This window comes from Hippocampus guttulatus, chromosome 16, assembly GCF_054856545.1.
Source record: "Hippocampus guttulatus isolate MCC_2025c chromosome 16, RoL_Hgut_1.0, whole genome shotgun sequence".
Lineage (NCBI taxonomy): Eukaryota > Metazoa > Chordata > Actinopteri > Syngnathiformes > Syngnathidae > Hippocampus > Hippocampus guttulatus.
In genome coordinates this window covers 13,277,139-13,304,648 of record NC_141276.1, presented here as the reverse complement: position 1 = coordinate 13,304,648, position 27,510 = coordinate 13,277,139, and the positions used below count along the sequence as shown (strand labels likewise).

Sequence of the window (27,510 nt, the reverse complement as noted above, 5' to 3'; positions counted from 1 at the left end):
GAATAAATGAGGCATAAATGGTACAAATTGGTTGATTTTCAATGGATCTCAGCCGTTAGTTTTCTATCGATAATGCCACTCAGGAGGATGGGTGCAAAGGAAAGTCCGACTGCACTCTCAAAAGCAAACCAACCAATTGCGGCTCTAACACAGAGATACCCCCCAAAAAATACTGTACCTGCGCAAAAGGTCCATCACCCAGTACACAGCAAGGATGATTAACATCATTCAAGATCGGACCAGAGGTGTATATCAAATCGTGTTATATTGAGCGGTGCACACCCCAACAAACAACACACAAATGCATCAACTGTTATATACCCAGCAACAAATACACAAATATACACCAACGTCGTTGAACAAAAACTGCAAAACAAAAGAGCCAAACATTTCTTACCGGCTGCCCATGTGGCCTGTGTATTTGTCTGAACAAACAAATGTTGCCAAACCTTTCTGACACTTTAAATATGGCTCACCGGTGCACCACTAAATGAGTCTCAACAGAAACATGCTCAAGAAAAGGGATCTCAAACTCAATTTACCTGGGGGCCGTTGGAGCTCGGGTCTGGGCGAGGCTGGGCTGCATCAGGTTTTCCAAAAAATGCATTTATCAAAAACATACTGTATATGTATATTCTTCAGTGCTTTTGCTTCTGCTATACCCTGCACTTTTTAAGTGCTTCGATTCCGGTTTTCCACAAGAAAAGCTCTGATAAAAAATTCCACTGTTCTCAAATATCTTAATTTAAAATGTTCTACACAAAATAAGATTAAAAAGACAAATAAACAAATAAAAGAACGTCATTTCCGCCGGTACCAAATCGGCTCAGGGTCCTGCGCCTGCATATGACGTCGAGCACGGCACTGTTAGTGATTGGTTGAAATTCAGAAACCATGGAAACACAAAGCGTTTGTGGTTGCCGTGTAATATTAAATTACCGGGTAAACAAATAAAAAAATTGAATAAAATTTGAAAAGTATGGCTAGTGGCTAGCATGGAGCTAACGCTAACACGGACACATTCACATAAAACTTCGCTTGTGTGTATGTAGTAGTGCTAGCTCCGTGTTAGCGTCTGAGCACTCATTTCCCCCGTTCTTGTGCGTTTGTCACGTCGGGTCTGGTGCTTCGAAGCGTCCGGCTCCGGTGACAGACCCGCTGGCGTGTTGTTTATCTGTTTAAATTTGTATTCAGCATCGCAAGCGAAAGCAGCAGCGGCGGGTTGTTTACATCCGTGGTTTACACGTGTATTCAAGCTGGCGCGGGGCACCGTCACGCTGCCGCTATTAGTCCGGGTGCTCCGAAGCTGTCGGCCTTCGAATGAGACAGAGCGAACTATTTAGCACGGAGGTAGTGCTAACACATACAGGATCCATATCAAACTCGCGCGGGCCGCACGAACATTAAACTTTCATATCAGGGGTGGGGGCTCAAACTTAGTGTCCTGCGAGCGAAATGCATTTCTGCTGCACTAGACGTAAAGGTTCACATCCAAATGAAACCTTTTGAATAAAAATAAACCAAAACCTAAAGCAGTAACCCCTTTCAAACAGAAATCTTTCAAAATTAGAGCTGTGTCCGAACTGTCGTATGTAAATTCAGAATTGCCAAAGCTAAGGAAAAGTGTACGAAACCGCGGAGTGGTAATTACGAATGGTGTCGAGTGGGAATTGATCCCCGGGCAGTGGTCAGCAACACAAGCGACAAGCAGCAGATTCCCAGTCACTTACTTTTAGATGCACATGTTTACAATTGGACACATTTGGGCGTTGAAATCTTGTGTGGGCGGTCTACAATCGACTTCCAAAGTGAAGTGAGGAAGTTTGGGGAATGCCCTTTTGTGTTCCAGCAAGACTCTTTCCCGGTGCGCAAAGCAAGGGCCATAAAAAATCTCCCACAGACACACTCCGAAATATTGTTGGAAGTCTTCACAAAAGAGAGGAAGCGGTTTGCTGCTCCACTTCAAAATAGCAGCCGTGGGAAACTGCCCAAAACACACCGCATCGAATATATCAGTGGGAAGGAGACACACTCCATCCATTTTCTGATCCGCTTATTCTCACAAGGGTCGTGGGGGGTGCTGGAGCCCATCCCAGCTGTTTTCGGTCAGTAGGCGGGGACACCCTGAACCGGTTGCCAGCCAATCACAGGGCACACATATTTTTTTTAATAGTGTTCAATCAGCCTGCCATGCATGTTTTTGGAATATGGGAGGAAATACCCGGAGAAAACCCACGCAGGCCCGGGGAGAACATGCAAACTCCACACAGGGAGGCGGGAGCGGGAATTGAACTCGGTACCTCTGCACTGTGAGGTCGACGCACTAACCATTGGACCACTGGACCGCTGGAGACCCACTCACAAATATAAAATGAGAACGTCTCCGACATGGACAGAGGTACCTTGATTTGAGAGATTAATTTGTTCCATGAGCACACTCTTAACCCAAGTTACATCCCTTTTCCCCATTGACATGAATTGAATCCAACACATGCTCCTTGTGAGTGTTTTCATTTTGTATGAGCGTGACTGACCATATATCACATTCAATAAGTGCCTGAAAGTGAAGCCAAAATGCTTTGATTTAAAGATTCACTCGAGTGTGGTGTGTCTCAAGCTTCCTTGCAAGTCAAATTTTGGCATCACAAAAAAAAAAAAAATCAACCAAGCTAAGGCTCGTAACTCTTCCAGTTGCTTTTCTACTTGCCATGAGACTGAAGCCAATGAACAGCAATCACTGGTTTTGCACCAATAGTCCAAGCCGCCTCGAAAGACCTTCAAATGTCCCCTAAATCGAAGAGCCTGACCGTTTCTCTTCCATCCCCCTGTGTTGCAGTTCAACCAAGTGTGCAGGTCTTCAAAAAAAAACAAAAAAAACACCAAGTCCATCTAAAATAGCCTCGGACACAAAAGAGCCGTTCACAAGGTCCTCCTGCCTGAGGAGTGGTGCTGAGCGAGCGCTTGCGAAGAGTCCAAAGGGTGGCCTTCAAGTGTATGCGTTGACCTTTGCCGTTGAAAGCAGCCCCCAAATGCTATTTGAACAATTCATGATGCCCTTTCCGTATGAAAGCTGCGCTGTTAAAGCCGAAGCTACTTGAAAAAGGAAGGAGGTGCTGCGCATGGCAGACGCCTGAGAGCTGTTACATATTGATGCTGAATTATGGATGATGGCATCGCAACCACTATGATCTCGGAGGGTGAAAAAAAAAAAGCCCAGATAAGTGGACATTTGAACTGTCTGGGGAGCGTCAAAATTTTCCACCTGTCTCACTTGACGGGTACCATGCGGCATTATGTTGCCTCAAGACTGAAAGTCAGCTAGTTTTTTTCTTTTTTACCACAAACAGTGAGAAGACAGTAATTTGGTTGGTGGAGATACTGGACATTTGAGTAAGTCTGCCTTGAAAAAAGAAATGAACCGCTATGTTTCGCCTCATAAATTGACGTACTGTATTTCCACCGCTTAGTCAGCTCATTGTTTTATGAATAGCATCACTCATAGCTCTGAGACCTCCGAAGGAACATTTGAGAAGAGGATGTAACCGCAGTCGTTTGCTTATGCGAATGAGTAAAGGCTTTTTGTTGTGCTCGGGGGTCGGATGGTCACGTGTTCGTACAGTTTTAATCAGCGACGGCGTGATGAGATAATGCTTGAGATTTGGGGGACTTTGATGTTGCAGAATGGCAATACGCAGTATGTTGTCAACTTGAATGAAGGCATTTTTTCTGCGCTAGACTGAAATCAAACGAATTAACAACTGCAATTAGACCTGGATTTATTTCATTATTTTTGACATTTTTATGAAACTGTAACTTGCATGACAAAAATGTGGCTCATTAAGGCTGATCAGCTTCCGTCGTCTACCAATTTTTCAAAAATGCCGACGTCTTGAAAATTGTTTTTTATCGTCACGGCTCACCTACCTTTCTCATGATCATCCCGACTCAGCGTGGCAAGAAACTGCACGCCGCTCCAGACCAAAGGCACGTGATGTTTTTTTTGGTGTGTTTTCCGGTTTGGAACAACAGTGCTGATACTCAACAGATTCTCATCAGTCCTTTTGGTCATTGTTTCGGAAGCTGTTCCGAGGTTGTAAAGATCTATATTCTTGTCCCTGACATTTTCAGTCTTGCCTGTGCTAGACGAATAACCATTCGCGCTCACAATCACACTTGGGGACAATCTGGAGTGTTCCATTAACTTGTCATGCATGTTTTTGAAAAGTGGGAGGAAACCAGAGTACTCGGAGAAAACCCACGCAGGCACGGGGAGAACATGCAATCTCCATACAGGACGGCCGGAGGCGGAATTGAACCTTGCACCTCTACACTGTGAGGTGTATGCACTAACCCATAGGTGTCAAAGTCAAGGCCCCGGGGCCAGATTTGGCCCTCCATATCATTTTATGTGGCCCGCGAAAGCAAATCAAGCATGTCAAGTTCCATGATGCTTGCTAAAGTCTCAACCAAAATTTCAAATCGTCATATGTAATCCACAATAACAGTCACTATTCTTGACTTTTGATTTTAAAACTAGTTATCCATCAATTTGTTATGCGCTGTGTATGTAATATGTGGAGGTGATTAAACGTTTATATGGTTTCCCCATATTCATAACGGCCCTCCAAGGGAAACCGTAACTACATTGTGGCCCGCGACAAAAATGACTTTGACACCCCTGTGGCTAACCAGTTGAACACCGTGCCGCCCCGCTTCATACAGGATAAGCACTACAGAAAACGGGCTGGATGTTTTTACCACTTTGTCATTTCCAGACAGAAATAGAGATTAATATTGTATAAAAAGAAAGGTTTTCCCATGTACCTATATATTAAAAAATAAAATATCAAAAGTACATTGTGCCATCGTCAAAGACAGTTTTGAGTCCTCCTCCAGCTGTCAACGACTCCCTCGTGGCACTTAACTATATTTGTACACACCCGGATGCGAGTGGGTGTGCATTTTAATCCGGCGCTAAAAATAAGACGGAAAAATTCCCTATTTACGTGTTTGTTAGCGACTACATCACAGTGCCGTTTTAAGCGGGCTATTTCTGAAATTAAAATTACATATTTGCAAGCCGCTGTAATTACACGTCTTCTGGCGAATGGATGTGGCGTGCCCGAGCCCCGAGACAGGAAGTCGGTATTAACCTAGTAACGCCTTGTTTGTTTACTGGGCGACGCCATGTTGTTTCGTCTCGTGACGTCATTTTGAGTGTCAGCATTATGGCTGAACTCAATGGATGTGTGAGACAAAATTAAAAAACAAAATTGCCGCTGAGGGCCAAGCGGTTTAGCGTGTAAATAGCATGTTTTGCCTAACGGTCTCATTATCGCGCACTTTAAGATGCGTGCGTGGCTCGCGCTTAAAAATACAGCCGGGCTCTGGCGGCCAAATTAATGCAATGTGCTTTAATTTCCAACAGGGAGTAAATTAAGAGCTGATAATGGATGCAAATCTGACAAGAGTTTTCTCCAGCGAGGATCCAGCGAGTTGCGCTCGCCGCAGCAGGGTGGATGCAGATTGAAATTACAAACACACACACACACACATTCCAATTAAATCAAGTTCCATCCATACGTAGACTCCCCACCGCAAGTAAACCATAGGAAGCCATTTGCTCATTTGAAAAATAGAACATTTTAATAGAGGCTACATCTCTTCATAATTACAATAATTAAAGTACCGAGCTCTATGGAACGCATAATTTACAGTTTTAAGTGGAGCCGAAGAAGCCATGTAAAATATTATAAAACATAAAAGGATGATGAAACGAGATAGGGATTAAAAAAAAAAAAAGCATAAAAATATCTTTAGTTCCTTTTTTTTCAGCCCCTTGTGAAAATCAAGGGAGTAAAGGGACCCCTTAAAACGGGGTCAAACACGGCAAGAATCCATGTAGGTACAGCTGCTGTACTTCATACAAACACGACAGCATCATCATCATCATTCATCATCCAGCTCTGAGTTGCACACAAGTCAACTCGGTCAAACACACGCGCGCACGCACACACACACAAGCACATTTGGAGAGCAAGTTGTTGAGCTTCTGTTGGTCAAAATTCTTCGGGGTGTAAATATGTCTTTTTTTTGGGAGGGAGGGTGTATGGGGGAAGAAGGGGGGATGTCGGGGGGGGGGGGTCTTCGTGGAAACGAAGGCTATTTGTGCAACGCCTGCGCCACTCAAACAAAGGCACTGCAACGAGACGGATCAAGGCGAGTCCCAGAGAGGAGACGTCAATGATGAAAGTGACTCTTCAGAGAAAATGAAAAGTGGGGGGGGGGGGGGGCACAAAGAGCAAAACACCAGAGGTATTTGTGAAGTTTGCAGCCTGAAAAAAAAAAATAGATATATCCTTGCTTGTAGAAGTGATGATCATAGGAAAGGGAAAAAAAGAAAAACAAAGTGGAGCTGTTTTCTGTTTTTCCGCCCATCACCAAGCAGCATGTCCATGGAAGTGTCAAGTTGTGGGGCTGGGGTATCTTCAATAAATAGCAATAGAGAGCTTTACACTACAATACAAGTGGCACGGAAGGCGCCGGCACGGTGGGGGGGACGGGGCGGTTCGGTTCGCTTGCTTGCTTGACGAGTGGTCATTCACCTTCGGTGTCTGCCGACACGTTTCCAGAGAGCTTTCGCTCGGTCGTCCTTCATTGGTCTCAGTCCATCCTCTCCACCTTGCCCAGGATTTTGCCCTCATAGGTGGGCAGCAAGGAGCCGTCGTCTGACACTTCCTCAAACACGGCGCCGCACTCAAACTCGTCGCTGGCCTTCTTGAAATAGTACCTGTGGCAAACGAGACAGGACATGACGTTAGGACTCGGAAGCTCTTCTTCAGGGTTTTAAGACATGATGAACAAAAAGATTACCACATTCATTGTACTCTGACTTAACTCCAGCATTAACAGAGAATAAGCAAACGTACGCATTGATTTTCACTTTCGAAGTTTGTGAACAAGATGTTTTGTTAAATTAGGCAACAATGAGGCACTACGACAGCCCTAACCTTTCATTTAGACATCACTCCACCTCATAGGTGTTTCTGAACCGTTAATTTGGCCTACATCAATGGTCAGTGGTTAGCTAACTTTACTGTGGTTCATCAGATGAGGATGACTGTTGTGTGTGTACGTGTACGTGTGTGTGTGTGGGTGGGGAGGGGGCTGTCAATGCCGCTCTTAATATTCAGGTGCAGTCATGTGATTACATGACACATTAAGTCTCCAAACAGGATGCAGATGCCAAGCTAACAAGCTAGCGCGGGCAAAAAGTGGTCAGTCATTTGCGCTAGTTTGTATATCCGACCTAACTGTGTTTAGCGCCGACAAAATGACGAAATGAAACAGTAAAACAGCTTAATTTCTTTCATTTTATTATTATTATTATTTTTGTACATTTTTTTTTTTTTGGTCAAATCAATGATTGCACTTTGGCTGGTTAGCATGTCGTGCCAATGGCTAACTCTATGCTTAATGCCCCCATTGGCAGGACTATTTATGTTGGCAGAGTGCAATAACAGACAATTTTATTTTAAATCAAACAAATCATCATTTGTTGTCAATAGAAGCAACCCCACACAGGGGGGAAAGTTTTTGCTGGTGATGACAGATTCTTACGCCGCTGCACATACTAGTCCACAACCGCAAAGCGTCATGTCGATACCGTTGTAACCTTGATATATATATTTTTTGTCAGCATTGATATTTGAGCGATAAACCCTCCAAAAGACAAAGTGGATCTGCACCGTGCACGTACTAAGATTCCTGTACTTTTTTTGCTCTCTTCGGAGTTCTCCATCGGACGACAACAAACTTTCCACATGGGGGCGAGGGCAGGGCTGGTTCATGTGTGCTATGACTTCATTGATGCAACCCAGCACCATCATCATTTTTGAGGAAGAGAAAGCAGCAGGGGTGTGTTACTAACTGGGAGGGGGGGTCCTCACTAAGAATTCACCCATTAACTATGTAATGGAAAAAAGGCCTTGATTTGCACCGTGCGTATGTGTGTGGTTTCAACTGGAATGTTTGTGCGCATTTGCTTTTTTTTTTTTTTTTTTTTTAACGAGAACACGCAATTCTTATAAAAGTATAGTCTTGAGGAAAAACATGGGAAAGGAAGGTGTGGGGGTATTTTGCGGGTGGGAGGTGGGCTTTGCGTAGGCCAATGAGCACGCAGGTGGCCATTAATGAAAAGCAGCAACGTGGAAACACACACATGCGGCGTCGACGTGTTGAGCACACAAGACGATTGATAATTACGAGCATCACCCTGACGCATTCCTGAATAAGCCAAATCATGTCTTTTCAGTCTTTCAAGAGAAATCATCAAAGGGTCCTTTTAGCCGGGGAAGAAGCAGACACAGAGCCTGAATTTCCACTGGCACGTTTTATGTGGCTACATCTGACCCAAACCCCCCCCCGCCACCCCTCTCTTTTCGTTCCCTCACACTATCTCGCTGCTTGCACTGACATCTGGCACCAATATCGTCTGGCAGGGTGCAGCATTACTGTTCTTTGTTGAACCGCTGCCATGCTGAAGAAATGACCCAAGTCCACACATTCTCTGGCTGCTATTAAAGCGCCTGCCTGCCGCTCTGCACTCTTTTGCCCCCCGCACTAAAAATGCAGATGGTACGACAGAGGAAGTGGAGACGGCGAGCCAGAGGCAAAGGAAGAACAGTGGAAGGAATTGGGTTGGTGGTGGGGGGAAATACAAGGCACGGTGAGGTTGTGCTCGTCATCACTCGTGTTGCAAACTTTACAGTTCCTCTCCAATTACGGACGCGCATCTTCATGTCACGGCTGGCATAGAGGCCAGCAGCGTGGCCCCAGCATGGCCGCAATAAGGCGCGCTTCATCATTTTGCCTTCAGACAAAGTCACATCTCACTTGGCTTACACGGCCAACACATGAGGAAAAAAAAAAAAACAATACGTCAACATCATGAGTATACAACGCGAGCACAAATGTGCACACATCATAGCTGAAAGGGGAGGAGAACAAGCGGGAGGAGGAATGCCTCCCCTCGCTCCCCCCCGATAGCATCAGTGAAGCATTTGCATGCTGGCCATTTGTGAGAGTCTTTGTTGGTTGAAATGAAAGCGGCCGGGGCTTCAAAGCCGCGTATTAAGTGTGCCTTAGCATGGAAATCAATACCAGATGGGACCCAAATCGCTGCAGTACAAGCTCTCCCACTAACCCCCGACACCAGCCGCCCTCCCTCTTGTCCTTCTCATTTCACCTCCCAAAACATGTGCGCACGCGCACGCACAGGCCCGAATCTGAACCCAACCGATAACGCAACTCCCCTCAATGCAGATTAGACCCAAATCAACAGGGCAAAAAACCCCTAAACTGACTGCACTCGATGTCCAGAGGTTGCTAGTCCCCACCAAGCAAAAATATGATTCCTAGCTCCAAAACAATGATGTCATCGATATCCATAAATTGGCATCAATCTTGACTCCAACTCACCACTCACTGCTGACCCTAACCCGAGTCAATGTCACAATGGCAACAAATGTTTTGAAAAGGCACCCCAAAATCGATGCTGGATCAGCAATTTTCGCCTCGGCGAAAATTCTGCCGCATTGAACGCAACAGCCCGAAACAGACGTTAGCATATGTTCTTTTACCAATTTTATCAAACTACTTTTTATTTCTCTACTTTGCTATTAAATGTCTTAAATTTTTCATCTTTTTAACTCATTCAGTACGAGCCAATTCTAGACCAAGTCTGAAAAGACGTTTAAAAACGTCTTTGGGAGTGAATGAGTTAAATGTCTTAAATTCCGTTGCCTTTAAATGTCGTTTTCTAACGACGAAGCTCGTTGAGGTACCTTGTGTATGAAATGTGCTATGTAAAGCTGCCTAGCATAGGACAGGAGACATCGGCATTTGCTTGTGGAGACGCAACCTACTCACCAAAGAGGAGTACGATTCTACTGCTTATATGAAGAGGAGAAGCTAACTTAATTTTAGAGTTCTTTCAAATCACACATCAAAATCAAACATTGAAATGATGTGCCGTAGCGGCGGTTGAAGTCAGCCAAATTGGTCAGGCATGCTTGGAACTGTTGGGTTTGGGAGTGTCAACACCGCACCGCGTTGCCAGACCGCTAACGATCTCACAGCCACAATGCTGACGAAGCTCGGCACATGCGTGGAAATCATTCCCTCGATATAACTTTCAGGGTGTTTGTAAACAACAAACGCGAGGGTACTTCCGGGTGGTAACAACGCAAAAGGACCACTGCTGAAACCTGAACGGAAACCGACAGCAAACAAAACCGAGCAGCACAAAGTACTAGCGATGCCTTCGGAGATGCGACTTCATGGTCGAAACGCTCTTGACTATAAATGTGTCAAAAGTAGCAGTGCAACACCTGTAGCTGCCCCTCTTGCGCAGCTGCTCTTTGAAGTGGCCGAGGGTGAGACTGTGGCTCTTCATGGTCCTCCGGTAAGGGATCTCCTCCCCGCAGAAGAAGTACGTCACCACCGTCTCGCCGCTGCACAGCCCGTGGCTTGCGAAACCCTTCAGACACTCCGCAGTGCTGCAAGACATCGAGAGGCGGGGACGAAAGGTGTGAGAAGACGGCTGTGCGAGGAACAGTTGGCTCACACACACAGACCAAATAAAAAAGAGAGACAGACTGGCTGTAACTGTGTGACCCAGTAGTGCTCCTAAGTCTGCGCTTCCCCTGTTGTGTGCGTGCGTGTGCGCGAAGAAAAGGGCGGGGGTGGGGCTCCGGCGTTATCAATTCCCCTTCAGCTCGGTCCAAGGCTTTGTAGGCCCACTTCAGAGGGAGACGTCCGTCTCTTTGCTAAGCTCTGCTCGGCCCGGCCAACTGGCGGCTCACTGAAGGACGGCCAGTAAAAATGATCCATGTGAATGAAAGCCACGTCTCGGTCAGCTGGTGCGCTGAGACTGCACGTTCGAGCTTGACACGGATGGTTGTGTGCATGGGGCCTCAAATAAAGGGGTCTTTTCCTTGCTCTTCTGAGTGAGTGCATGCAGATGTTTCATCGCGGTCAATGATGATGCGACATACTCATTTGATTGGGGGCAGAGGCTGCTGCTGCTGCTGCTGGGGGGGTGAGGATTGGCAGGAGACATAGGGACGGACCCCTCACTCTGTAAAGGCACAAGGTGGCTCTTATCCCTCTGGAGACTGGACAGTGAATGCCTGCAGACGACATCATCATCATCAATAACAGAGTCACGACACAAGACCGTAATTAACTCATTCACTCCCAAAGACGTTTTTAAACGTCTTTTCAGACTTGGTCTAGAATTGGCCGGTACTGAATGCGTTAAATCCTTTGACAGCAAGACGCACCTTTGCTTGGCACTCTTGGTGGTGGAGACCTCCTCGAGACGGCGGCATGCCTCCTCCAGCTGGGCCAAAGTGTTGGGAGGGGGTAAGGGGGGCATGGCGGGGTCCTGGATGAACGGCTGCGACGGCTGGTGGCTGCGAAGGTGGGCACAGTTGCCGCCGCCGCCCCACGTGTGCGTCTGGGCCGAGGAGCCGCCAAAAGATTTTTTGGTGCTTTGGGTGCTGCACTCCCAAAAAAACAAACAAACAAAAACAACGACGAATTGAAGGCAGATCACACAACTCCCAAAATGCCAACCGTCGAGGGTAAAACGTGAAGCCATCATAAAACTTGCATGCAAGAATTATTTGCAGATTTCTTGGGCCAGGTTGTATACGCACATCAACTGGCACTTATCTGCCTAACTGGCACCTGCCGCTACGACAGATATTTTGCTTTGTCTCACGAAAAGTGATAAAATTCCGCAACTGCAGACATTTTTGCTTTGTCTGACCGAAAAGAAAACATTATTGGAGAGAGAGTGAGGTAGGAAAATGGTCTACTTTCCTATCCTTCTATTTTCTAACCGCATCCCAAAACAGGAAAATTGGTTGCGTGAAATCAACGCCAGAGCTCACCTTGACTTGTGCCGGCCTTGTCGCTTGCTTTCAAGGATCCACTGCAAGACGTTCTGAGCGGGATCGGCCGTGTCGGTGGGCAGCTGTAGGGGCCCGCACTCCTGGCCGCACCTGGCGGCCGCGCCATCCTCAAGCCCTGAGCGACACACGCGTCTGGACAGGGAGCTGGAACGCCTGCGAGCAAAACTATTATTAGGTCAAGTTCATGCGCTAAGCAAATCACTTCAACAGGTGAGGCGGGAGGCTCTGGTTGGTCAGGACTTGGGACAGCCTAGCGAACAGGGCTGAGAGGATAAAATCAGAGCCATATTGGAAAACATGTGGTTTTCTTTTTAGGGGGAAAAAAAAACTCCGAAAGTAGCTCATTCAAAAGAATTGTTGCTTTTTTGGGGGGATAAACGCTTGAATAGCCGTCACCTATTCAAAGATTAACTTGCATTAAATCAAAATTAAAATACAAGAAATGCTCTTCTGTAACATCCTGCTTTTTTTCCCGTCCCGATTTAAGAGACACTGCGGTAGAGTAAATACGCTACATTGAATTTTTTTGACTTTAAAATTAGAATACAGCTCCTTCCGCTCATCCATACTGAGATGTTTTGCATGACAAAACATGTATGTCGCTAGAGTTAGCTTTTGTGGGGGCGGGAGTAGGGCAGAGGGTGTCTGTTTTCGTCAACTGACCCCATGCCGGCGTCGGTGGAGACAGCGCCGCACATCTCCCGGCCCAGGCTGCGGCTGCGCTGGTAAGGCTGGCAGGGCTGGCAATCGCCACTAGTGGAGCACAGAGTGCGCACACGGAGGGCGGCGTCCCTCTCAAACTGCTCCTTGGTCTTGGTGGTGTGATGGTGGATGTAGTGGTGGTGGATGTGCTTTGTGCTCTGCCTGCTCACGAGGGTCCCGCCGGGGCCCAGGGTGAGCGTGAAGGTCCCCTGGTCGGGACCGGAAAGGGAAGCCTTGAGTCCGAAGCCTGCTCGTGGGAAGGGCCGGTGGTCGGGCGAACTGGAGCGAGGCGAGTGCCAGATGACGGCGGGCGACTGGCAGCCGGGGGTCTTCAGGACACGCGAGAGGTGCTCGTCCAGGATGGCCTGCGGGTCCTCCTCGGACGAGCCGGGGAGGAGGCTCAGCGGGTGCGGGGGATTCTGCTGGGCACTTACTACTATCTCTGTGTCCTCTCTTTCTTCCTCCTAGTGATAAACAAAAATTCTCAATAATAGACTGAAAGAAAACAAAACCATGAATGTGTACTTGACTTCAGTGAGAAGCACACACACCTCCTGAATCTGCTGCAGCCTCACCTCCAGAGAGCTGAGGGTGTCCTGTTCCCTCTTCAGGCTCTCCAGGCGGGAGATGAGCTGAGCAGCAAACTTTGCCGGCTCGACTGGGATGCCTTCCTTGGGTGGACAGCGGGTGCGCTGCAGAGAAAAGCAAAAGCAGTCAGCTGCGGCTCCGTCGTTGAAGGCTGCATGGAGCTGTCCTAAAAAAATTTTTTTTAAATAAAAGTGTGGTTGCAAAAGAAGGGTGTGGGAGGGGGATGGGAGGGGGCGGGGTCACAACAGGCTGGTTCCCTCAACCATCCTTAGCGGGGCTCTTTCAAGCCATCTCACTTCAAAGTGTCCTCCCGTCAAAAATCAAAAACGCAGCGAGGGGCAGGACGAGGTGATGGAGGTGTGTCTGTGTGTGTGTTCGGAAGAGATAGACGGGAAGCAGTCGCTTTACATTTCGGAATAAAAAAGGCACATATCGACAGGGGGTAGAAGAGAACTCCAGGGAGGAAGGATGAGGGGATTAAAAACAGGCCCGAGATGCAAAGATGCGCGCAGGAGGGCAGAGAAAAGGAACGTGAAGAGAGCAAAGGAGGCACATAAAAGGTGTCACAAAAAAGGATGCAAGATCAGAAAGGTTGAGATAATGTATCCCCCCCCCCCCCCCTTCCCTCTCCCCTGTCACACGCTGGGCAGCTTTGAGCTACTAAAGTGACAGAATATAGACACACACACACACACACACACACACACGTGTGCTCATATTAAATTATTTGCATTTTTTGCACTGAGGCTTTCTTGATTTTCTTTTTTTGTTGTTTTTTTCTCCCGTCCCTTTGTAGTAGAGATGAAGGGGAGGCGAGAGAAAAAAAAGTCAGCAAAAGAAGCGTTCCGATGGAGCCCAAGGCTGCGTGCGGCACCCAGGGAATGGCAGCCATCGCCAAAAATCAGACGGGGGAAACAACAACAAGGCGAAAAAAGTGAAAATGAAGCAAAGCGCGCGCGCGCCAGAGCGGGAGACGACTTGCCAGAGCCAATCTGCACATCTATTCCCCCCAAAAATTGGTGCGTGTCAAAACGGTGATGAAACTCGAGGTTACAGCGAGTTTATTTTCACAAGATAACTTGCTTTCACACTTCTTCCAAAACCTCAAGTTAGCTTCCATTAGGTGCCTTAAGCTAGCAACTCCCCTTTGACCTACTCAAAGCTCACATGACACGCTCAAACTCTTCCCTTAGATCCCTCACCTCCGAGGGAAGGGGTTGGGGGGGGGGGCGGCGATCGAGAGAAAAAAAGGGGGCCAGCTCTGTTGGAAGTTGTCACTTTCCTGCGCGCGTGCTCCATTCATCCTCGGATCAAAGCGCCGCAACGCGTCTTGAGTATCTGTGTTTTTGTTGGGCTCGTTTCAGAGCCCTCGGGATAAAGCGGCACAAGATCTTCCCTCAACTCTCTCCGACTGTGTTCTCCATATTTGCATCACTGGTTGGGGGAAGAAGAACCCCGGCGCGTTGTGAGCACGGTGGCGATAAACGGCTTAGAGGCCTCCTGCTCTCCCGCAGACTTCAAGGAACCCTAACGGGGGGGTGGAGGTGACACCAAAGGTAGCGAGAGGCCGTGTGTACGTGTGTGTGTGGGTGGGAGGCAAGGACTTTGACGTTCCTCCTCAGATCTTTGCCTGTGCTGTTGAGATTGCGACGTGCGACTATTCATAGAACCACGAGACCTCGGAACAGAGGGTGGTATGGAAATGACACCGCGGCACCGGGTTGAAAAAGTCTCGCATGTGGCATGTGTGCAGTTTGCGTGCGTGTACGTGCGTGCGAATCAACTTACGGGGAAAGCAGGCAGAGACACTTGGCTGTTCATGCGCATGTTGCGCTGCATCTCCCTCTGAAGCAGCTTCTTGGAGCTCAGTTTGTACGGAGGGATGCCATCTCTGGAAGAAAGAAAAAAAAAACATCAAACGGAGCGCCAGAATAATTAGTCATTGTCAGACAAATTCACAGATCAAAACAGCCATCGAGGAAGATGCCGTTACTCATCTCTCAGGCTTAATAGGCGATTAAAAGAAGTGCTACGCGGGCGTGAATTGCCAAGCAATTCCTGTTTTGGTACACAGAGTTCAGTTCAATTAGCCAGGCTGTCTTGACTTATGTTTCCATTTTAGTGTGTATGGAGGCTGCTAGGGTGACATCGCAGCACACTTGAAGCCGCCATTGTACTCAGCCAAGAGGAAAATGGTGGAGGAGCACGCGGCATCATAAAGACACCGGGAATCCTCCGTCCAGTTTCTGTTCTTCCATTCCTGTTGTCATTATCAACGCCGCAAGTACGCACGGCGCTGCCCTTTAGGTCAAGGGTGTCAAAACTCATTTGGTAGTTGAGGCTTCCCTCAAGAGGGCCGTTAACTCATTCGATACCAGCCAATTCTAGACCAAGTCTGAAAAGACGTTTAAAAACGTCTTTGGGAGTGAATGAGTTGTTTAAAAAAGAAAATTGTGTTTCATGGCATTATCACAACAAACTGATGGATTACTATCCATTTCTGACCTATGATATGATACACAATTAGATTTTTTTCTCAAATACATGAAAGGGCCTGCAATTTCACGGTGTTGCTTAGCCAAGTTTGTTTTTCTCTACCTCTCTACTTAGCGCAGCTAAGCTAGCATCCGCGGTCGCCACAGTTTTGCTCACTCCAGTCAAAAGCCTTCAATCTCATTTTTAATTCAAATTTATCCCTAACTGTGTCTGGAGTGAAGCACAAACTCCGGGAGTGGGGTTCTGCCATTTCAAAGGCGACACACAGCTTCGCGTCTTCAGAAGTAGCGTGCTTTGCGTTACAGGCTTAGTCAACATGACAACCATGAGTAGTTGAGCTCTAATCTATCCCAATTGGGCTATGGCACAACTCCTCGGAGCAGCGTTATTCTGATCGGTACAAAACTGGCACCGAAACCTCGATTGAGTCCATCCCTAATAGAAAAGCAATTCCATTTTTCCTCTCACATTGATGGCATTCTCTTCTTGCGAAAGGAGCGTTTGCACACCAGACGTGATGAGCGTTGACCGCCCGGTTAAAGCGTATCTACGGGGCCGCCCGGCTTCAAACGGCCTCGCACTTGACAAGAGTGAAAACTGTGTCTTTTCTGGGTTTCCTGGTGACCGAGCCTAAGTGAGCAGCACTTTTCTACTTTTGCTTTGAAATGCCACAGTCATGCGCATAAGCGTGGTTGGCCCCCACCGACGCACCCTCCTCACCACCACCCCAATCTTCATTTGGCAAGCGCTGCCTCTGATCTCCGCACATCAAAAGGCTGGTTTGTAAGATAAGGTAATGTTTGAAGTCTGCGCGCAGCTGCATTCCCCAGAGTCCAAGCAAATCCATAAATAAGATATAAGCAAAGAAATTCCCCCTCCGCCGCTCTCTTTCTCTTCCCACCCAACTGCGTCCTCTCATGCCCCCCCCCCTCCCACCCCAACTTCTTTTCTATTCCCTTCTTTTATGCATGTAGAAGATTCACATGTTTACAGGCCCATTAAACCGACATTCTGATAGGGAATGGGAACAAATGAGATGATGTGGTGGGTGGGGCGTGGGGGTCACAGGACAGCGTAAAGTACAGACAAATCAAAAAAATAGGCGACGGTTTCTTTGAAGCAGATACGCAGCAACATTGCTCAAATGGGAGACTCTTGATGTAAAAACAGGTTTGCAACGGAGTCCCAACGTGAGTGTTTCCAACGTGACGTGACTCCATCGTGACTAATCACAATGATTACACATTCTGTCCAAAAGTTCACGCGGCGCTCGTGGCCTTTGAGCGATGACGTGACCTAATGACGCCAATTCACCTCGGCGAAGGCGTCATTTGGCATAGTATGCCTTGGAGGGACGTGAACATCGGCATGAGGCGTTTTGAAAAACGGTCAATGGAATTACAACGATGATTCCTGACAACTGCTTCGTGAGCATGACCCAGATGGCCGCATTTGCTGCGTTTGGCGTTTTTATTTTGGAGCTTTTCTGACATCATGCAAGACCACTTAAGCCTCACAACTCAACATAACTCTTTTCGAGACTCAAACATCTTTCAACACGTTTTGCAAGGTGTTGAAAAGGGCTACAGTGAACGTATTGGTGGCTACTGTAATATTACGGTCTGTGAATTACGATACGCTGCTGTTACTTTTTGTCCTTTCAACAGCAGCACAAAAGGGTTTCCAAAAGTTGAATGTCATCATGGCTTTTAAGACAACATTGCCAAAGCAACAATTGTGTTGTGTGATTTTTAAATGACTGATTTTCATTGGTCCTGTGACGGTGACAATGTTCAATTGTCTTCGATTTGATGATTTTGAATAGGCCTATTGTTGGCCCAGCGAGCGTTTGAAGAGTGACTAACAATACGATGCTGCTACGATCCACAGTTGTGGTACTCCAAACAGAAACACAAGTGACAGAAAGTAATGTTTAGCTCAGGTGTCAAAGTCAAGGCCCGGGGGTCAGATCTGGCCCGCCACATCATTTTACGTGGCCCGTGAAAGCAAATGAAGCATGTCAAGTTCCATGACGCTTGCGAAAGTCTGAACCAAATGTTCAAATTGTCCTATGTAATCCACAGTAACAGTCATTATTCTTAACTTCTGATTTTAAAACTAGTTATTCATCAATTTGTTGTGCTGTGTATGTCATATGTGGAGGGGATAAACCATTTATAGGGTTTCCCAAAATTCATAACGGCCCGCGAAGGGAAACCGTAACTAGTATGTGGCCCGCGACAAAAATGAGTTTGACTCCCCTGGTTTAGAGGTCTCCAAAAAAGTCATGGCAAGTATCAGCACTAGTCTCGGCATTGAAATAGGCATGGATACTATTGGACAGCATCAGCAAATCCAAATCGATTTTTTTACCAAAAGTCAATTTTTTTTGTTTACTCAGACATTGATTTGGGCAAGCTACACTTTATTTTAGTTAATAATTTGTCAAATTTGCGGGATTGACCAATAGTATCAAATGGTGAAACTTAGGAGATTGCCCAAATTTGGTCATAGGCTTGACAGTGACACGAACAACACATCTAACGTGAACCCTTGTGCATTTTCGCTGCAATATGCCGACCGGGATGTGAGCCACAAAGTTTTTTCAACTTACACGCTGCCGTCGGTCACAGACATGTTGTCATCGGTCAAGGCGTCGCTGGACACTTCGCTGTCATTGGTGCTGCTGACCGGCGCAAACGAGCCCATGTGGCAGACGTCTCCTCCCCTGTACGGCCTGAAAGTCACAGCCGGGCAACATCCGGTGAGTGCTTACACAAGGCAAAGCTGATAAAGCGACTTGATGGAATCTCACAGGCGGGCACCCCGAGGTTGCATCGAACTCATGTTTTGCGTCAAAGGTGATGGAAGCCAAGCCTCTAAATGGCTCCTTAGCAACCTGAAATTCAAATTCAACTGGGCTGGGAATCCTCCCCCCCACCCCTCTTCGTTTATGCCCCATTTCTTCCATCTTCGGCAGCCAGCAGCTTCCCTCTTTTCACTTCCTTCATTCGCACTCAGTCTTTCCTCAGCGTTGACGTCCCGCTGTGCAGGCATCCTTGCCACGGCACAGGGGGAGGAGACCAGGAGGAGTGGCCAGGAGGGGGGGGGGGGGAATAGCCGACGCGGGAGTGTGTGCTGAGAGTAGGAATGAAATAGAGGGGTGGGCTAGAATGACTAACGCTGTATTGGGCCCCCAGCTCCAGGCTTGACCTTCAGAGGGGCTCGCAAAGAGTCAGGTATTTAACACAGCTGGCCCCACATTCTTCCCCTCTCATTTATCCTTTCTCCTCCCTCGCTTTATTTCAAGAGGTGCACTAAGCCCCCCCCCCCCCCCCCCCCCAGCCATCCTCCTTTTCAGCTCCTTTCGCCTCACTTTCGCTCCAAATGCACCCCTGACTTCTCCAAAGAATGAAAAAGGATAAAAGTGGAGAAAGGCGGAGGGAATCACAGGAGACTTGACGCAAATAAGAGGGAAGAAGAAGCGAGGACGGGCTGGTGGAGGAGGGCGGGGCTTATCTTCAACTGCGGTGGCTGCCATTTGGGTTTGTTTTGGTTTTTCATGTTGTCAAAGAGTCAGATTAGAAGACGCAAAGAGACAAGGAGAAGGAAGAAATGGCTTCCACATGTTTTGAATCTGGATGATGACAGGGGAAGGGGCTGAAATGGCTGAAAAGGCATTGAGACAATTCGAAAAAGCTTGTGAATTCGAGGATGAACCCGCTGGATGACTTGTCAAGTTGTAAACCTTGGAGGCCATTTCACCAAAAGCAACTCACCGACAGATTATCTTGTTTATGAGGTTGTAAACGCGTGTTTCAATGCGCCGTCAGTTTCACGCGCGTGACAAAGGCCACGAGAAAGATGCATGACATCATCGTCATCATCATCAACTCTGCTGCCAAAATACGTCAAGGTCAAAGTGGCGGCAGCGCGAACAAAGTATTGCGGTCATCAGGAAGCCAAGTCAGCCCTGCCTGGATTGTGAACTTTTCCAGTGGAAGATGATAGCCAGCCCGCCACCTGCCCCCCCACCCACCAACCACCATTGACCAAGTTCCGCGGAACAATTTCAAAGCGCCGGAAATCCGGGCCAGTGCCAGTAACAGGCGACTGCTGCTGCTCAGGATGGTGACAGGGCAAAAAACAGCAATGGAAAAGGACCTCGGCCTTTTCCAAGGTGTCACTCGGCTTGCAGCTCCTAACTAGCAATGGAAATGAAAAACTGTCAAAAAGTCCGGCCACTTCAAACTCCGTACAAAGCAGCAACAATTTAAAAAATCTGAGAAGGGTGCTGTGGGGAAAAATGGCTTTTTGAAAATATGGTTTTGTGGGACATGGTCTTCGGAAAATTTGGTAAAAAATAACAACAACAAAAAAAAATACAGTACAGCTACATTTTTTTCCCCATCATCTACTCGGGGAACCTGCTTCTACAATTGGCTGACCGGTTTCGTTTCAAAATATCTAACAATTTTTCAGGCAGGCCAAAATTTGTGTCACGACTTGTCCTAAACACTCGACTCAACTAGCGCACAAGACGGAAGCTTAATTGGTTTTCAAAAAATTCCCCAAAAATGGCGGCCACTACACAACGTTGCTATTCTGAACCAAATCTGAATCTGGGTGAAAAAGCTTACCTGTAGCCCCTCTCCATGACCTCCAGGCCCCTCACGGACGTGGTGGTCCTCTGCGTCTTCACCAGCAGCCCTCCGGCAGCCGTTTTGCTTTTGAAATCGAAACTCCACTCTTCTTCTTCGTTGAGCGTGGGCAGATATCCGCACATGACTTGCAGCTCGCTCAGGCCGTTGGGGTTGACGTGATTGGTGTTCTCGCCGCCGCTCCTCACAAACTTGAAGAAAACGTCAGAAGACAGGAACATCTGGTAGGAGTTCTCCTCCATGTTGGTCTGGATCTCCATCTGCGCCTGGTCGAACATGGCAGAGTCGATGTGCTGCTTTTTGATGTTATCTCGGATGAAGGTTTTGGTGGCCGGCTTGAGCTGCTTGGCCACGACGCCGTTGTTTTCGATGTAGCGCTTGTAAATGGCTTTGGCCACGCGCTGCGTTTTGGTATCCTTCAGGTCCATTTGCCTGAAGCCGTTGCAGGCGAACCAAAAGTCCAACGTGTCGGCGCATTTCTCCGCCTCCAGGAATGTCCGAAACAGGAGAGCGCCGTCCTGGTCCCCGAGGAGCGAATGCAGAGATTTGGTCCAGCGGGACAGCGGCGAATCCGGGGAGGCGCTCCCCTCGGGCTCCCCGAGACCATCCTCGTTCCGCCTGGCCGAGGAGCTCGGCGGGCTGAAAGCGACGGATTTGGTGGTCTCCGGTTTCATTATGGTGCGTTTGCCGGGGTGGCAGGGCGCCTCGCCCTCCTCCCCGGGCACCGGGGGTCGAGGAGCATCTTCGCGGAAACTGCTGGCGATGTGGTCCACAAGCAGCCAGCTCATGGCTCTTGAAGGCGGCGGGAGAAGACGCCTTGCCAGTGAGCGCGTGTTGTTCCGCCTTCTGAGCTTCGCCTGTAATCTCCTCGCTGTTTTATGTCAACAGGGAGCTTCTCACCGGCAGCCTGTCTTCACTCTAGAACACAAGACATTGATCGAATCAAAACCTGATCCGCCTCAACCTCAAAGGGACAGCCGCCCCCCCATCCCCTTACACACCTCCTTGATAACTTTTACAAGAAAACAGTCCACATAGTAGGAGGCAAATTCATGGCTGCACATTTGACATCTCTAATTTCATTTCAGTTTCACATGTATGTTGATGTAGCACTTGGTGAAGAACTGTGATAAGGCGTCATCATACAAGATTAGATAAAGCTGCATTCACTATGCAGTGTTTGACCATGAAGCGATCAAACTAGTCAAACATCTCACATAAACATTCGGGTTACGATTTGGGATCCATTCAACGGCCTGGATGAATCTGAATAAAGATAACCCAAATCCAGACGTGGTTTCCGATCCGCCGCGACATGTGCTTCATCGCGTCTTCGTCCCGAGTCACAAGCGAGTACCTGCGAGACTCAAATGTGGGACCAAGTGCGTCCAAAATTCAGGAAAAAACGTGACCAAGAAATAGTTGACCAAGTTTTCTGCACACCGGTGGATTAATTTGAGTTTCTTCACTACTTCTACGGCATCAAACTATCAGAACCACAATTTACGTTCTCTGATGTGTTTCTGTGCGTGACTTTTTTTAAGGTCCAAACCTGCGTAAAAAAGATGTCCAATGTGAGCAGTAGGTCCTGGAAAATGTATTAACTTCAAAAATATGAACTGCTCTCAATAAGAAAGCGACTTTAAATCGAAATAATTGGTTGAGCGTTTCCTTTGGAGTTGAAAATGTTCTAAAATAAGCGCTCCCCCTCCCAACAGGCTTGGAAGGCGACTTCAAAGGCGAGTCAACGGCACATCAAAGTGAACTCCATTGAAGAAGAAAAAGGAGGCGAGCACAAACTTACCATCGAGCCCGACGAGTTCGCTCCTTCCACAAACGAACTCCGGGTGTTTCTCTTTGGAGTAAAAAGTCACAATTGTATCCACGTAAGGCTTTATAATCCACGGTGGGGAGACCCCTCTCCTCCGGCTGGTTTGGTAGCCACGTTCGGCTCCGTCCGTGCACGCTTCGGCCGAGAGGGAAATGCAACTGGCGAGCGCGAGAGGGAAAAGGGGGCTGAAAAACAGCGCTTTCCTCCCTCTCTCCCTCTCTCCGCCTCCTCCTCGCAGTCTCCTCCTCCTGCTCCTTTCAGGCTGCCATGGCGCAACTGTGGCTCTCCTCTTCTCTTCAAGGCGACTCCCTCCCTCCTCCCTCACTTCAAAGTAAGTGCCGACCGGCGGGTCCTGGAAGCTACATAACAACCCAACGCGATGCCGGCCGCGTCGTCTAACGTCCCCCCTCCAAAGCAACAACAAAAAAAATCTGCAAAGTTAGCGCAAATGAGTCGCGTGGAGTCCTCGCCTCGACTCGGCGTGGGCACGCACAACTGGATCGCGGGGGGCGGGTTTAGACGACGTTTCTTTTTCTTTTTAACACTGCGGTTGAGTGTGCGTGGCCAGGACCTTATCAAAGGCGAGCAATCTTGCGCCAACTCCCTCGAGGCTTTGGCGCGTCACAAGTAACTGATCCACCGCCCCAATAACATTATCGCTGCAATCCCTCTGTTGCTACATCAACTTGAAAAGCTTTTTTTTTTTTTTTTTACCCCTCCTTTTTACCCGCTCTCTTTTTCGCTGCATAGTTTGCGAGATTAACCCACTGGAAGCCTCGGGGATGAACAACGCATGCACAGACGTGCAACAAATGGCTCGCTCTAATATGATTTTTAACAGCACACCACATCGCCTTTTAGAAGCCCTTCACTCTGTGCAATAAATCCACACAAGGTAAAAGTTTATAAAGAGCAACGCATTAAAAAAAAAGACCATCTGCAGACTTGCACAGAGAAAAACATCACTCAACAGCGCCTGTCAGTGGCGACACGCACCCAAGCTGAGACAAGTGCCCCCCCCCCCCCCCCCCCCCCTTGATAGCATGTAATTTGAGCAGCAAACCTCAGATCCGACTGGGATTGCATTTAAAAGCCATCGTAATAAGCGTTTAGCCCGATCAAACGCCGCAGTCATCGATGTCACTCCACTTGGAGAGTTAGCAGAATGATCAGTGTGTTGACTGCAACATTCGGCTGTATCAAGGTTCATTAGAGTTGTCATGACAAACCTCTGCTGGAAAACAGCATAAGGTGTGTCTCAGGAAATGTTCCAATTACACTTAATTTGTTCAAAAACGATTGGTTTGTTACCACAAATAATGTAGCTTTGTTCATCTATCCATGCCAGCGACATATAGCAGCAGGCGGAACAATAAATGCACTTCCAGGAGGTACAATTAGCTTGTTCCTTAACTGTTATCATTCAGACAACAGACGAACAACCCTGTGTTCAACTAAACAGGCCCGCATTCCACACTGAAGTATATTTGTGAATACATTGAGACAAGAACTTACTTATTGATTGATGTTTATTATACACGACTAAATTGCATGCAAAACTCAGTCAAGGAACAAACGATTTAAACTCAGAAGTCAAGGGCACCTTGGATGACAAATGACCTGGTTTAAGGACAAATCAAGTAACGCAAAACATTTTTGAGGAGAAACTATGGCACCGATTTCATCTTGGCGTGAACGCGCAATTATGCTTTTTCTTACGCTGCATAAACATCAACGTGAAACTTGACAGCGATGGTGTTAGCACCTCGCCCGATTGCGTGACTGTTGAAAAAAAGAAGGGGGAAAAAAAGGTAGCCAGAGCTAAACATGACAACGGCATTCATGTTTGTAAGTTTGCCGCAAAATCTACTTTCTGTACGATTGTGAGAATCTTAAATCAATTTTGTATTGCGCTTTTTTTTGTCAACATCAAATTATGCTGAACGTGTCAAGAAACAATGACAAGTTGGAAAACAAAAAAAACGTGAGCCTTGTAGCGAGGCACAAAGAAGTCCTTCAGCAGAAGCTAGCGGCGACTAGCTAGCAGGGCCAAGCCAGGTCCCAGCCATCGAGTCTCGGCTTCCAAATTCAACCATGGGACAATAACTCGCTGGTGACAATGCTAGTGAGGCTAAAGGTATATTTTCTAACCGTATCTTCGTTTGTGTGAACTTCTGTTAAGCATCTTTGGGGTTGAGAAAAGCATTATCCCAATTTTCAGGCTAGCTGTATGGGCTAGCGAACGCATGAAGGACACCGTGTCATTTTTTTTCATCTCCACATTCTTCTTTATTTGACAGTGTTTATTTTAAGCACACACCAATAAAAATAAAGTAACTACAACGTTGTTTTGGGGCTGAAACTGATTAATTGCATTCCCATTCATTTCAATGGGAAACATTGGCTGGATTTCCAAATGTTGGATGATGAATTAAAGACGTTACCCGTTTCCACTGTGGAAACCTCTTCTTGTTTGGTGGTGTGCTACCATCAGTGAAGGTTGAGAAACATTGATATGAAGGAAGTAGCTCGAGAGATGACCCAAATAGGTCAGTCGCCATTCCGATGCCGCTATTATCGCCAATTTGGTACACTCACTACCTGATATAAACCTAACGCTCACGCACAAAACCTCTTGAGTTTAAATGGAAAGCTTAACGCACGAAACTTCATTTGAGCGCCTTTTTTTTGCAGCACTTCCGCTAAAAGAAGTTCCGACTGAGATTACTGAAAGGTCAATCAGCATTCAGAAGCCATTTTTATTTTATTTTCACTCTATTTTACTTTTACTGCCACTTCTACGCTCACAAATACCTGACGTTTCAAATGTAACGTCTTAGCACTGCAGCAGAGACCTTGATATCCAAGATTTGTTTTAGTGAGCAAAGCACCTTTTTCCTTTTTGCCTTGTTTTTTTCCCTCCATAACCAAAGAGTAGAAGTCTTAACAAGGCGATGTTACGGGAAGAAACAAGAACGAGAGAAGAATAACAAACACGGGAAGTGATGTGAGCATTTGCCTCATCATATGTTATCAAAGTTAAAGTTGACCGTTTTGTTTGTTTTTACATTTTACAGTGGCTAAAGCTCGCCTGGCCGAAGATCCGGAGTCACTTTCAAGGACTGAAACACTACATCCCAGCAACAAACGTATGCAGACGCGCACAGATTAGCGTGAGCCACAAGTATTTGCTTCCGATTGGCGGCACATACAATGAAGTTGTCGACACTGTTGAGGTGGAGGCGTTTTTTGTGTTTGCCGATAATTCTTGATCCTTGGAGGTCTTGGAATAAAGCAAGCTGCATACATGCTAAGAAACCTGCAAACTATTAACTTGAGTTGTGGGGGGAGGGGGGGTTGCATCACATCTCCTTTGGAGAAGGGTACTCCTGGGTCGTGTCCCAATATTTTTTTCGTGCAGCTAAATATGGTAACCATAATATTAGGCAGTGCTACACCACTTCAAACTACGACTGCGATAACGAACATATTCATACATTAAATACGCTTTTAGGAGATTCTTGTACTGGATATACTGTAAAGTGTGCATGTGTCTATGGGAGGGATGTCAAACTCATTTCACATTGTGGGCCACATACGGCCTCGGGAGATGTCAAGTGGGCCGGACCATTAAAATTACACCATACTCTGCTATAAATAACCAAAATATCATGCCTTTCCGTTGTTTTGGTATAAAGAAGTATAAGAACGTTAGGAAAATGTTGAAATTTAACAAACATATCTTTTACAAAATGACTTGATACTCTATTTCAATTGGCTGTCTAAATCTGCTGACAGGTCCAACATCCTCTCTGCTATAGTATTCCTCGTCAGGCTAATCTTGGCAAAAGCTTGTCGCTTCTCGGGACATAAAAGTTCAGCCGCCTTCATCGTGCATCTGTTGAACAAAGTCACCGTCGGAATACGGCTTTGATGCTAATGCTATTTCGCTAGCTAGCAATTAGGTAGCAGGCTTTTACTGCTGTGTTGGGTCTGTCTCAGTGACAGACTGAGACTGCTGTTGTCTTCTTCTCTGATCAAAACAATGTTGTCTTCTACTCTGATAAAACATCGGACCCCCTCGCGGATAATCCATGAATTGCAGTCTATTAAAAATATTCCTTCTGTGTCTAGTGCATTTTTTCACTTTTAAATTATCCCACGGGCCTGATCGATCCTCCATGGGGGGCCAGTTCCGGTCCGCGGGCCGTATGTTTGACATCTGCGGTCTATGGTGATGTGACTAATAGCTACAACTATGGATATAGATAAACCGTTAGCAGGGTGAATTAGAAGCGACTGATGTGGGTCATACGATTATAAAACATCAAATGTAATGCAGACAATGTCCCTGTTTATTCAGCTATAGATGGCCAGTGCAGTGTGTACTCGATGCACCGTAACTATTCAGGGTGATGAAACAATTTGAATCGGAGTGAAAAAAGTACCAGGCAAGCCCGATCACAATTTAATGCTTCCCATCACCCAAGGCACTCAAGATAGCTGATGTACATCGTGACGCTACACTTATAAAAGCTGTTGAACCCTGCGCAAGAGTGCGTCGGCTGACCTCTGGCAGAAAACCCAGCAGGGTTTGGCGTGTACCCCCTGCCAGAAGCGGGGGCCAGTTGGGCTCTCCCGTCCTGCCCTGTCAACCCCTTATATGGCTCACGGGAGGTCCCCTTTGAGGTTGGTACGTCTGAGCCGGGACCAGGGGCGTTCTTGGCTCCTGGCCCTAAAAAAAGACCTTTGAAAGTGGGCTCGCGGAGAAAAGGTTACGGGGTCGAACCATCGCTCAGTCGGAGAATATATTATTCACGTGACAGGTCACACTCAGCGCCACCACAAATAGTACTACGACTAGAAAGTATACTTAAATCAAACATCTGAATAATTTTGCTTCTTTTATTTGCATGTATGGACGAGACAGAGCCGCTTTTGTCGCTGCTGTCCAAAGTCATGAAAACACATCCTTTTCAACAACTTTAGAGGCCTATATAGTTTTTTTTATGGCGGTCGTAACGGCTACTGGCCACCTCAGTTGCCGCCATAAACAATGGAGTGTGTGCGCTGTCCTGGCCGGAGCTCGCAGCCCTGTGATCACTAACTACTCTCAATTACAGTATTGTGTGCTGTTCCTCTCGGCTCGGGGTTAAACTCTTCCGCAAGACCCCTTTGAAGTATTCATCCCTTTATCTGGAGTCGGAGCCAAGAATTTGGGGGTGGGGGGTGGGGGGGGGGGGGGACAATG

The 27,510-nt window shown here is 47.2% G+C and overlaps 2 protein-coding genes and 1 long non-coding RNA gene across 3 annotated transcripts in view; 1 reads left to right on the top strand and 2 right to left on the bottom strand.

The window, feature by feature from the left end:
- Nucleotides 1-5,510: 5,510 nt before the first annotated feature.
- Nucleotides 5,511-21,216, bottom strand: axin2 (axin 2 (conductin, axil)). Its single transcript, XM_086132519.1, has 10 exons — nucleotides 20,408-21,216; nucleotides 18,382-18,504; nucleotides 15,060-15,162; nucleotides 13,235-13,375; nucleotides 12,645-13,147; nucleotides 11,961-12,134; nucleotides 11,346-11,564; nucleotides 11,058-11,192; nucleotides 10,392-10,559; nucleotides 5,511-6,790 (listed from the first exon to the last, which is right to left on the bottom strand). Exons 1-10 carry the CDS (start codon nucleotides 21,214-21,216, stop codon nucleotides 6,664-6,666), a joined length of 2,502 nt encoding a protein of 833 aa, XP_085988645.1. The 3' UTR covers nucleotides 5,511-6,663.
- Nucleotides 18,289-26,380, top strand: LOC147193262 (uncharacterized). Its single transcript, XR_015103171.1, has 4 exons — nucleotides 18,289-18,531; nucleotides 20,434-20,652; nucleotides 20,920-22,590; nucleotides 25,337-26,380. It is a non-coding gene; the product is annotated as an uncharacterized LOC147193262 (long non-coding RNA).
- The window catches only part of cep112 (centrosomal protein 112), a 132,753-nt gene continuing 126,490 nt past the window's right edge, over nucleotides 21,248-27,510 (bottom strand). Inside the window, exon 27 of the mRNA XM_086132518.1 lies at nucleotides 21,248-21,346. Within this exon, the coding sequence (XP_085988644.1) occupies nucleotides 21,325-21,346 (22 nt within the window). The 3' untranslated portion in view covers nucleotides 21,248-21,324. The remainder of the gene's footprint in view (nucleotides 21,347-27,510) is intronic.

Coding starts and splice junctions, on each gene's coding strand:
- axin2 (XM_086132519.1), bottom strand. CDS start 21,216: ATGAGCTGGCTGCTTGTGGACCACATCGCCAGCAGTTTCCGCGAAGAT. Junction 15,163..18,381: donor TCTGTGACCGACGGCAGCGT/GTAAGTTGAAAA, acceptor TCTTTCTTCCAG/AGATGGCATCCCTCCGTACA. Junction 13,148..13,234: donor GGCTGCAGCAGATTCAGGAG/GTGTGTGTGCTT, acceptor GTTTATCACTAG/GAGGAAGAAAGAGAGGACAC.